This window comes from Hyperolius riggenbachi, chromosome 5 (assembly GCF_040937935.1).
Source record: "Hyperolius riggenbachi isolate aHypRig1 chromosome 5, aHypRig1.pri, whole genome shotgun sequence".
Classification (NCBI taxonomy): Eukaryota; Metazoa; Chordata; class Amphibia; order Anura; family Hyperoliidae; genus Hyperolius; species Hyperolius riggenbachi.
In genome coordinates, this window is record NC_090650.1 from 86,418,667 (window position 1) to 86,431,101 (window position 12,435).

Consider the following 12,435-nt stretch of genomic DNA (forward strand, 5'->3'; position numbering starts at 1 on the left):
ACAAAAGTCGCTGTAAACAGACAACCAACATCGTGGAAACGACTTTACAAGTGACAAAGGTCGAGTCTTTCCATCACTGTTGTCCGTACATTAATATTGCAAACTACCAACTCATTTAAACACTGCATGCGGAAGCGACATTACACTCCACATGCGTGCCTTCTGTAGAACAATGCTGTTTCAGCTCCCTGGTGGTATGATTATTTCTGGATTTTAGGGTCTAAAATTGGTGCAATTACTTAGCACACCTTCAGACCCTAAAATCCAGAAATAATCCTACTGCAGAGAGCTCAGCAGCAGCCCAGCATTAATTCGCCTTCCTGGGATTTAGTGCTGCCATTCTCCCTCTGTCCTCAGGGTGGCGCTGTAATTCTGTAGTGAGATTGCTGTCTGTCGTCATGACGCCAACAGGAAATCTCTCCAGAGGTAGGCAGAGCTTCCGAGGACAGGAAGGAGAATGACTAACGGCATGTGGATCCCAGGGTAGGTGAGTTGAAACGCCTGCAATGCTCTGCACTCTGCATAGAGCTCCCAGCGGCTGCCACAAGTCAGGCTTGGGGTTGCCACTCAGAGCTGCAGTTTTCTTCATCAAGCCTGACTCGGGGTTACAGCCAGGGAGGTTATACAACATTGTACACATGCGGCCGACTGCACGATATCTGCCCAACAGTCGTCTGATGTGATCCGCCAGATGGATCGGGAAAAGATCTGATGCTGGTTGCTCATCGTTGTCGTTCGGTTACAATTTTTGTGAAATCTGTAGTTCATCTGGAGTTTCCATTGACTTTTGTATAGCATGTATATGTGTAGCTTTACGTGTAACTTTGTAGCAGACAGCACCCCCCAGGTATACGTGATGTGCCAGGTCGAGGGGTCCAGCAGCACTCAAGACCCAACTTGTCAGGAAGAAGATAAGGACAGGCACCACCCAGTAAATATAGCTCAATTTATTTGAAAGGCATCATGACAATATGAACAACGTTTCAGAGGACCATCCTCCTTTCTCAAGTTCCTGTCAGTGTCTAAAAAAGTATTGCAATGATCTCTTTATATAGTAAATCGCCATGTACAACTGACCAATCACACTGGTGTTGTCGCCATAGGTGACAACACCAGTGTGATTGGTCAGTTGTACATGGTGATTTACTATATAAAGATATCATTGCGATACGTTTTTTAGACACTGACAGGGACTTGAGAAAGGAGAATGGTCCTCCGAAAAGTTGTTCATAGTGTCATGATGTTTTTCAAATAAATTAAACTATATTTACTGGGTGCTGCGAGTCCTTATCTTCTTCCTATGTGTAGCTTTACCAATGTCACCTGTTCACCATATAATAAGTGAAGCAGATTATGTTCTCTTCTCCTGACCTTTCATCTTTTTATTATTTTGGACAGTCAGCATTGATGACATCCAGGATGTGCGCCTCGGCCATGAGACAGAAGGGCTGAAGAGGTTTGCCCCGGACATTCCCAGCGACCGCTGCTTTTCCATCATCTTTAAAGGCCATCAGAAGAACCTTGATCTCATAGCCAGCACTACTGAAGAAGCCGCACACTGGACAGGAGGACTGAACAAAATTATGGACAATTCACGGGCCATGAGCCAGAAACAAAAGCTACAACAGTATCCTTTACAGCTGCATATGTAATGCCATGGAAGCTGCAGACTGAGGGGAGCTTGCATTTGCTTTTAACAAGGATAGTTTTTGTTTTATTTTTCTACCCAGAGATGAGCAAATTCTGTTGCAGTTTACTTTGGCAGAGCCTCAAGTATGGAGTGGCAGAGGTGAATTTTGTGTCAAAAACCCTCATGCTTCAAAGGGGACCTCTGGTGCAAAAACAACAACAAAAACTCGCACTATCAGCACAGGCAGCAGAAGTTGTAATGGAGTAGCAGGAAAACTCCTCTAAAAACTGTCCACTTGTGCCATAAAATCCAGGTTTTGAAGGTTAGCCACGCCCTCTTTCTGGAAAACTGCCATGGCTGTTTTCTGCCTTTGCAAAGACTGCTAAGAGTTTGACATCTGTGGGTGGGAGGGGCCTCATAGTTTGGCCTGAGGTACTCTGCTTCTAGCTGTGCCACTGAGCCAGCCTATCACAGAGAGGAGAGGTAAAGAGGTAGAGCAGTGCCAGCCACAGTATGTTGCATTCCAGAGCTGCTGCAATGTTTCCCTGCTGCATAATAAAAAAAAAGTCATCCATTGCTGCATTGGGTTAAAAAAGGGGGAATAGTAAGGGTCATTCTGTCTCTTTTTCATTTTGGAATTTACAGCGGAGCTCCACTTTAACTGTGAAGATTAGAGTAAATGACGGTAGTTATGTAAGGGCCTGTTCACAAAGGGAAGCTGTATTAAATGGCTTTCCTAGTAAAGGCCATGTGCACCATTCACACCAGTGCAGCAAGACCTGCAATGAATCTTTCTGTGCGGCATAATGCTGCTGGCTGGGACAGTGGGCTTTGCACTAGAGTGAATTAAGCAGCACAGCATCAGGAAGGGGTTCATGTAGTGAGTTATTGAGGTCAGGTCAATAATTATTAGTTATTATGTTTTCAGTTCTGCAACATTATTTTCTTCCAAGTTTGTGACCCTTTTTCCAATCATCAGCTAAAGGATTTTTCCTTTTCATGCAAATTTTCTTATGTGATTGTGTGCGAGTAAACTGACAGCCTGCTGCATTTTTGCACAAATGTGATTTCCCCATCCCATCATCCACCCCGCCCCCCGGTGGTGGTCCCTTACCATAAAAAGGGACTTGTCATGTTGTCACTAGGCAGAACATGTAAATGACCATTGCAAAAAAAAAAATGCATAAAATGCCATGCATTTTTTTTTTCAATCTCAGAAAATTTGCATGATATTTTTCTAATCTGAATATGCAATGCTACCGTGAAAATGTAACCTTATCCTGACCTCTTAACCCTAATTGTTACTTGTACTCACCCATACTATATCCCCAAAGTATTATTGGATTGAAAAATTTAATGATCATAAGCAATAGCATGGTCCTAAACCTATAAAAAGGTACGTCAGCATGCATGCTTGCATCTGCAGAGCAGCTCAGTAGAGAGGGGAGAGTACGTAGGACACCTTCTGCTGTAGGGCAAGAAACAACCAAAAAAAATCCTAATCCAAGAGCAGGTCACTAATTCACGAGCATGGTCAATTAGAGTGCCAGATATGGGTCAGTATACATTTAAAGGAATTTTCCTGTAGTTTGTCCTTGTTTCTAATAGCTGTTGGAGCTGCCACCTCCTTCTCTCCCTCTACACTTATTTATCCAGGGGAAGGTGTGAATGTAATAAAGTGTGACTCTCTAAACTGTTTGAAGTACAGTGTCCTATCTCCCCACCCTCCCTGCTGATGAAAGATTTTGTTTGCTCTTCGCTACTGCTAATTACAGCAGTCCTTATCCTGCTCTTTCTGGAGACAGCAGGCCACGGAAGTAGAGCAGTAACAACCTCTAACAAACATTTAAATGTGGAAAAAAAAAAAAAAAAAAAGGTAGAATGGAATTTTTGTCAGCAATGAGCCACATTGTTAGTATGCATTTTAATGTGCTATTGAGATGCCCTGGGGACTGAAAATAGTGCTCTGTTCACTTTAATCCAGCAAGCAGTCAGTTGTTGTTCCTTGATCAGAGAAGATGAGGGGGCACTACTAAGCCTTGATTACATTTTATTTAGCCAAAATATGGACAGAATTTGAACAAACTGCTCTTCTCACTAGTGTTCTATAACCCGGTGCATTATGGTGCTAGCTCCCCTACTGCTCTCATCAGAAATGTACAGTACTGTTATTCCAGATAGATCAGGCTTGCATGAATCAGTAGATCACTGGAAGATTTAATCCGACTGACTTATCAATCTATGATATGGCCATTTTTGATGAAATTTTTATCAGACTGTAAACTTGCATTAGGCTGTTTGCACAACTTCTAGTAATTTAGGGCCGTATTCAAAATAAATGTAATAAAGTTGCTGTGTAGAGAGCAGGTTGCGCTACTTGCGCAGCACATACTACCTTGCCAGTGAGTGGAACGGCAGACTTGCCATGTGCTCTCTTCACAAGGCAACGTTACTGAACTTTTGTGCATTTGGCTCCTAGTCTGTAAAAAGAGGTAGAACTGCATTTTGATCTATATTTAGTGAAAGGTGTCTGTTTTTTTTTTTCCTTGGCTGTGCTGGATCATCAAAGAGTAATCATTACTTATTTCTGGTCTGTGGCATTACTGTCTGAGCCTTGTTCACTAGGCTTGCTCACTGGTTGGCTGTCAGGGATCAGCATGGCGCATCGATTAACAAATGTGTAATTTTTAAAGAGGAACTGTAGTGAAATAACCTAATGAATAAAATTGCTTACATTTTTTAATTCAATTATTTTTTATAAATGATTTAGTCAGTGTTTACCCATTCTAAAAAAATTCCACTCCCTGATTTACATTTATCACAGGTGGTGACATCTTTAGGTGATCTCTGTGCAATGTTTGTCTACTGAGAGCTCTAAAGCCAGTACAAAATATACCTGGTTTCCAAGAATGCTGGGGGAGGAGGGGAGAATTCCACATAGCTAATCAGGCAAGGCTAAACCTCAAGGGGAGGGAGGGGCTACATTCAATATTCAGCAATATATAGATATTGGAAGGGTTTCTGATGGTGAATCCAGGAAAATTACTGTAAAAGTGGGTATCCTGAATAATTTACTGCATTCTACTTCATTACTGTCACTACAGTGCCTCTTTAATGTTATACTTTGGTGGCATCACTATATATTCTTTTTGTATACAACAAGACTTGTTAAAGGAATCCAGAGCTGCGGGATCCTAAAGAATTTATACTCACCCGGAGCTTCCTCCAGCTCCATAAGCATGTGAGTCCCTCGCCGTCCTCCCGCGGTCTGCCGCTCAGCCGTGATCAGCCCCGGTAACAGGCTCAGTTGCATCAGTCTGGCCTACTGCACATGCGTGACAGGTCCGTGCATGCGCAGTACCCCAGACTGATCCCGACTGAGCCTAATTCCGGGGCTGATCGCGGCCGAGCGGCAGACCGGGGGAGGACAGCGAGGGACTCTCACATGCTTATGGAGCCGGGCGAGTATAAAATCTTTAGGGTCCCTCAGCTCTGGTACATTTTAACCCCACTTATAAACTTTAGATGGGTTTATAGTGGATAAATACCTGCAAACTTGGCCATCCTATATTGTTTTTAGTGTCCAATCCAAAGAAATAGCATGGCATTTACTATTAGCATAAGCCAGACCAGAGTCAGTTTTCAGCTATTGACCACAGATAGAACTGGTTTGACATTATCCCCACAAATGCTGTGATAAATGTGTGACTGATTGGTCTGGGTATACAGGTGCAATTGTCTTATTTCTGGGTGGCTCAGACACTCCATAGCCATGAAGTCACACACAGCCCCAAAATATCTGTCAAACAATGACTTTATCATTATTTATAACACCAGCACTTGACTTTGTTTCTTGTGGCGTGCAGGATGGCTGGCCACATATGTGTACTACTTTAATTACAGGCTCCTCCAGAGGCTGGGTGTAGGCCTCCGGATAAATATATGTATGAAAACCGTACCCGGTTAGCAGGATCTTGTAATTACTAGCTGGCATAGACTAGTGTGGTGAGGAGAGGCACCAGCAGCTCCTGTGTTTACTAACTTGTCCAGTACACGGCACGAGAGACTATTACGTGTCTGTGTGCCATAAGCTGAAGAGAATTTCATCGGCCAATTTTATTTATTGATTTTTTTTTTCATTTTAGTCGTTGCTAGAGTTGGGATCAGTTATGTTTGCCAGGTTTGTTTAGCTGTCTGTGTCCTCGTCAGAAAGATTGCTTCTTCCTGTTATTGGCAACAGGATGTAAGTGATTTTCTCGAACCAGGGGCCAGATAGAAATAAAATTCAAAATGCCCATCTATAAAAATTGTACCACATTCTAAAGGGCTTCAATAATCCAAGTTGTAAACTGTTTTCTCTATTGCAGTCCAGTTAGTAACCCCTAGTATTACCTTTATCCAAGGTTTGAACTTAATTCCAATCAGTAACTGATGCCCTCTTTCCCACAAGACATCTTAATAACCTTTTCTCAAATCATCAGGGGTGTCTGTTGCTGATATTGTGGTGAAACCCCTCCCACAGTGTGATGTCAGGGCCTTGGTCCTCGCAGTTTGCGATCTGTGAACCTCGTTGCATTGTGGGAAATAACCGCTTTTTCCATCTGCCAAGCAAGCAGCATCTCCCTCTGTGCATAGAACTCTCAGCAACAAACTTTCCATACAGATCACCTGGCAGAACTAAAGAGGTCACCATCAGTAATAAGTTTCAGAATGTAATGCCTAATACACATGGTACGATTTTCCGTGCGATAGATGGATCCGATTGATAAAATCCGTGTGATATCCGTGTGATATTGCTCCCAATCGTTTCTGCGCTCGATTTCTCATAGCGGTGAATGGAAAAAGATAAGAAAAATGAATGACGATAAGAGAATAAAGTGCGGAATCGTACGGGAAAAACAATCGTCGCAAAATAGAGGAAAGATTTTACAATGGGCAAACACTGGATTAATAATATATAAATATTGTAAACATGAAGTAATTTTATTCATTATACAATTTTACTACACTTCCCCTTTTAAGTCCAGGACAAAAAATACTCTAGTCCAGCTTCTGTGTTCAGGCCAAACATTGACTACATGTCCACATTGTATTTTATACTGAGCTACACTGTATTGTTTGTAAAACAGTTTGCTATGCAATATTAATGTGCATTACTTAAAGCAGTTGTGTATGCAGAAAGAACCCAAGGTGATAGGGATATGGAGGCTAACCTTAATTTTATATAATGCAAGTTGCGTGGCTGTCCTGCTGATCCTGTGTCTCTTAATATCTTTAGCCACAGACCCTGAACAAGCATGCCGATCATGTGCTCTGACTGAAGTCCAAGTCTGACTGGATAAGCCACATGTTTGTTTTTAGGTGTGGGATTCAGACGCTACTGCAGCCAAAGTGAACAGCAGCACTGCCAGGCAACTGGTATTATCTAAAATGAAATAAATATGGTGGCCTCCATATGTCTCTTGCCTCCGGCTCGTTTTATGCTACTGAATGTTTTTTTATTTTCCTTAACGCTGTAATTAGTTGGCTTCTCACGTGCATACGAAAAGCGGACAAAAATAAGGACAACAAGATGAGCCTTAAAGAGCTGAAGAGATTTCTGCAGGAAGTGAATATCGAGACGGACGATAATTACGCCAAACAGATATTTCAGGTGTGATCTCCATAGATATGCATCAGATACAATACATTGATTTAAAGGACCACTATCACGAAAATTTTAAAATTTAAAATACATGTAAACATATATAAATAAGAAGTACATTTCTTCCAGAGTAAAATGAGCCATGAATTACTTTTCTCCTATCCCGACTGGTTTTGGGCCAGTCCATCTCCCCATAGGGGATTCTCAGCATGGCCTTTATTCTTTATAAAGATACGCTTGAAAAAAAAATTATAAAAAGATGCTGGCCAACCTCCTTGTGCGCTGCAAACTTTTTTTTGACAGTTGGACGGAGCTACTGCCTTTCGCTAAGTACTTTTGAAACTAAACAAAACCATGAGATCCCCCATGAGGAGATGGGCTAGTCCAAAACTGGTCAGGTAATGTCAGATTTCTACTACCTACTGTAAGTGACAGCAAAGAGAAAAGTAATGTATGGCTCATTTTACTTTGGAAGAAATGTGCTTGTTATTTGTATGTGTTTTAAATGCATTTTACATTTTAAGATTTGCGAAATAGTGGTCTAGTTGCCTTAATGTTTGAATATAATTCCAACAGACTGTCATTTCCCTAGCCTCTGAGATCTTAGGGCAACACCTCAGCAGCCTGTTTGATTATAGACCAGTGCTATAGAGGGTGGGAGGCCGAGAATACAATCATGCTGGCACAAAGCAATGCTGGGTTATTTGATTGGTTACTTAGGAACACAAAGGCCAGGGACATGGCAGGTGTAATAAAGGCTCATACACAGGCTAGGTTGATGGTGATTGGGACCATATTTGTCAGGTGACATCGTTGGGCCGAGGCTTTACAGATGCGTAGTAAGCCTACTATGCCGTGGGAGGGGGGGTGTCAGACGCAGACGGGGTGTCACATGGCCAGCAGGACAAGCGAGATCCTCCACCTGGCAGATTTCTGGCCAAGCGGAGCCGGAGGCTGCTGTACACACTCCTGATTATTGGCCGCTTCAGCCAACTGTGTAAGGGCCTTTAGTCTCTGTTTGAACAGAGGTGTAACAACAAAGTACAGGACCCCCTGTGAAATTACCATGGGGGCTTCTAGGAATCCACTATCCCCAAGAAAGTGCAGCCATTAGAAAAAAAACACTCACACACACAAACTACCCCCTCCAAGTGTGGCCAGCATTAGGATAAAAAAAAAAACACACAAATTGCCAATCTTTCCCTGCCACCCCCTCTCCACCTTGCTCAGTAGTGCAGGGAATGCTGCAATATATACCTGAGAGCACGGCAAGTTTTCCAAAGCTCTATGCTGGCATCCTCTGGCTCCTGATCACGTGACTTGCATCAGTCACATGGTTGGGAGCTGGAGAATGGCAGCATAAAGTGGGCGGCTGCCAGGAAGCATGGAGGGACCTGCAGAAGGACCAGGATGCTGCTGGGGGACCTTGTGGCCTACGGGGGACTGGAGGAAGCCCCAGGTAAGTGACATTTTTTATTTAAAGTACTGTTCAGGGTCCATTTAATGTGTTTTTCTACTGAAAATGTGTTTAACTGATTCTAAACTTTATTACCATCATTTTTAAATGTTTAAAATGAAGAAAAACTAATGATTATAGAAAGGACCAGTGCGGTTTGACTGATAAAACTACATGTTTTGCCTCTGAATTCTTCGTGATATGCATGACGAGAGGTGTGGCAGGGGTGTCCCTCTTTCTTATCCCAAAAAGTGGGGAGGTATGCATTCCATGTAACAAAGTCCAGTATCGTGTGACTCAAAACAAGTGTATGTCCCTGTACTAGTTTTCTCCATATTTTATATTTCGCTTTGTTTTCTGCAGTTTACGTACATTAGTAAGGAGTTGTAATTGTGGCATCTCATTTCCAGCAATGTGATAAATCCCAGACAGGAGCTCTGGAAGATGACGAAATTGAGGAATTTTATAAAATTCTGACAAAACGAGAGGAGATCGATGTCATCTTCAACTCCTGCGCTGGCAAAGATGGTCAGATCACCGCCAACGACCTGCTCAAGTTCCTCAGGCAGGAGCAGAGGGAGAACGTGAGCCTGGAGCAGGCCGTAGCCCTGATAGACAAGTATGAGCCAAACCCGGAAGGTGAGGCAGCTTCTCAAATGTCTAATCTGACAACTTGCCAACACTGGAAGTATAGTGATGTGAACAAGTGTTTTACCGCTTCCTTATTTACGTTACTACAGAATGTGTCATTGGTTTCCCATTTCTGCACATAATACTGTATAATGTTATGTGCACTGGATAAACACAGAGGGCCCAATCCAATTCACTTTTTCTCGTAGGAGATCATTTTTCATTTCCTGTTTAAAATAACTTTTACACTCTGCAATTGAGAAAATAAAAAGCGGGCAAAAAGGTACTGTCAAAATTATTTGGAGTATTTTATTGCACGCTAACCGCTTAAAATGCATTTAATTTATAATGTGAAAATATCACCTAGGTCCAGAAAAGTAAACTAGGAACAGAGGCGCCAGCAGGGTAAAAGTGGAGAAAACCTTTAAAATTTGCTGGGAGGAAGCGGTGGACTTGCCTCCATAAAGCAGACATGAAAGACTGTCTGTATAATACTAATCACATTTATTATATTGTACCCCAAAAGTGCAACGCGTTTCGCAGGCCATGCCTGCAGACCTGCGAAACGCGTTGCACTTTTGGGGTACAATATAATAAATGTGATTAGTATTATACAGACAGTCTTTCGTGTCTGCTTTATGGAGGTGGAAGTCCACCGCTTCCTCCAAGCAAATTTTAAAGGTTTTCTCCACTTTTACCCTGCTGGCGCCTCTGTTCCCCGTTTGCAGTACCGTGTCCACGCCTGGTGGAGGGGTGATCTACCCCTTTTTCTAATCTACAGAGAGCGACTTCTTAATCCTGAGTGAGGACAGGTCTAATCTCCTCACCTGCCTATACAGTGGTTGCCTGTGTGGTAACCCACGTTTGTGAGTATACTCTTCTCACTAATTATCTTTACTAATTTTATGCTGAACATACTACACTATATTGGGCTCTCGGTTTCTCTAACCTTAGGTCCACAAAAGGATTAAGATGAAATGAGGCCGGCTAAATGTATTATCTAACATGGATGATAAAGAGTGGGAAGATATCTGAATATGCTGCAAGCCCTAGGCAACTGCCTAGGTTTGCCTTGTGGGTGATCTGGCTCTGTCTAGGTTTAGGAGAAATTACATGCAGCATCCACATTATTCACATGGAAAAGAAATTAACACTTAAATTTTACAGCAGGCCTAAACTAATCTTCCTTGATCTCAAGAAATTACCCCTTAAAGGAAACCGGACTAACAAAAACGCAATTATGTTTACCTGGGGCTTCCTCCAGCCCCCTTCAGGTCAAGGTTCCCTTGCCCCCACCCCTGGGCTGCTCCTATCAGCTGGCCAGTCCAGTAACTTTGTCCAGTTGCGCACATGCTACCTGGCTTCTGTAGCTGGGAGTGTTCTGTGCCTGCACAGTACTAGGTGGGAGGAGCAACTGGACAAAGTTACTGGGCAGGCCAGCAGAGGCTAGGAGCGTCCCAGCGGAATGGCGAGTGGGTCTGAAGGGGGTTGGAAGAAGCCCCAGGTAAGTATAAATGCTTTTATGTTTGTTGTCTCAGGTTTACTTTAGGCCCCGGGTGCGCTGTGTGGCACCGTGGTACTCTTCCCGCCGCAAGGGCCATGCAAGTCTGTGGAGACTAGCACACTTCACAAGATGCAGCGCGGTGCAAAGGCAGCACACGAACGATGTAGGAACGCAAGTCAATGGGCGTCACAGTAAGTGAGCACGACGGGAGCGTGGTGCGGCGCGCATGCATGGACCATCGGGAATCCCATTGACTCACTTTCTGCCCAGCTGGGAGTAAGTCATTAGCCGGAGAGTGGTGCCATGCTTATGACCCTGTCGCTGCACTGTGGTGCAGGGTCATCTGAAGGCTGGTTTCTGCAGTGTGGTGCTTGCACCATATCGCAAGGCTAACATTGGGTGTGCAACCGGCCTCAAAGGGTAATTTCTTGAGATCAAGTGCAGATGAGTTACTTTAGGTTTTCTTTACAATTTAAAGGGTAATTTATTTTTACTATGTGAATAGTGTGGGCGCTACATACATTATCTCCAAAGCTACATGACACCCCCTGCTAGCCTCCCCTCCCCCTAAAAAAAAAATTACAGCTCGCATGATCCCGCTACTCATACTAAGTATGCCTGCAGCACCTGTTCCTGGGGTGTGGGCTGGGGGGCTGGTAAGATCCTGTATTGGATGATAAGAAGTTGGCCCTGCAGCTGAAGGGGCTGCTCTACCAGTAGTTAAGGTCCATACACACACTGGTCTGAACTCTGCTGTGGTGGATGATGACCATCATGGCCTAGAATCGGTCGTCAGAACAGCTTGTGTACAGCGGCCGCATTGCTAAGGATCTGGCATCTGTGATCTTTAGTTGTGCCCAAAACTCGAGCACCACACGACTGCATTGTTTTCACCACTCCCTGCACTCCAGAAGCGGCACTGTCACACGTTAGCCAGACAGAGTTGTTAAGCCTGGTCACGCTGGTATTTTAAAGCTAATCTGATCCGGTCTCTACTTCACCGGCTCCGTAGGCTTGGTTCACTCTGGCAAACGGCTCTGTGAAAACCAATCTGATCACTGGTCAATCAGATCCGTTTTCATTCCGTTGTCTCTCCGGTGTGCTGGGGGGGGGGGGGGTTTCTTACCCAGTCTTCCGTCTCTTACCCTTGCATCTCACATCGCGTCATGTGACTACCAGGAAGCGTGGTAGTCACGTGACGCGACAAGAAATGCAAGTAGCGGAGACACAAGCCTGGGTAAGAAGCCCTCCCTCCCTCACCCGCCCGCCCAGGTACAGTTTAGCGTCCACACACGTTCCGTTGTACAGTATACGGTCCGTTCTTTAACGCTAACGTGAACACAGCCTAAGTGCTCTGATGCTCGGCGAGTATGTAGCTTGACGGCTCTGATTTTGCCTTGCTGGCTAGAGCTACAGAATGTGTTTCATGGGAGTTGTCAGATTGCTGTCTGCAAATTCGGAAGAATTAAAATATTAAACATGAAAATATTTGGTTATTATTTCCTTTAGATTGTAAGCTCACATGGGCAGGGCTCTCACCCTTTTGTGTCTTGGAATGTTATTAATTTAAT

General features: G+C 43.7%; 1 protein-coding gene across 3 annotated transcripts in view; it reads left to right on the forward strand.

The window, feature by feature from the left end:
• Positions 1 to 12,435, forward strand: part of PLCD1 (phospholipase C delta 1) — a 224,080-nt gene that overhangs the window by 171,452 nt on the left and 40,193 nt on the right. For all 3 annotated transcript variants that reach the window (XM_068235957.1, XM_068235958.1, XM_068235956.1), the window contains exons 3-5: positions 1,399 to 1,627; positions 7,154 to 7,283; positions 9,141 to 9,369. In XM_068235957.1, the coding sequence (XP_068092058.1) occupies positions 1,399 to 1,627; positions 7,154 to 7,283; positions 9,141 to 9,369 (588 nt within the window). The remainder of the gene's footprint in view (positions 1 to 1,398; positions 1,628 to 7,153; positions 7,284 to 9,140; positions 9,370 to 12,435) is intronic.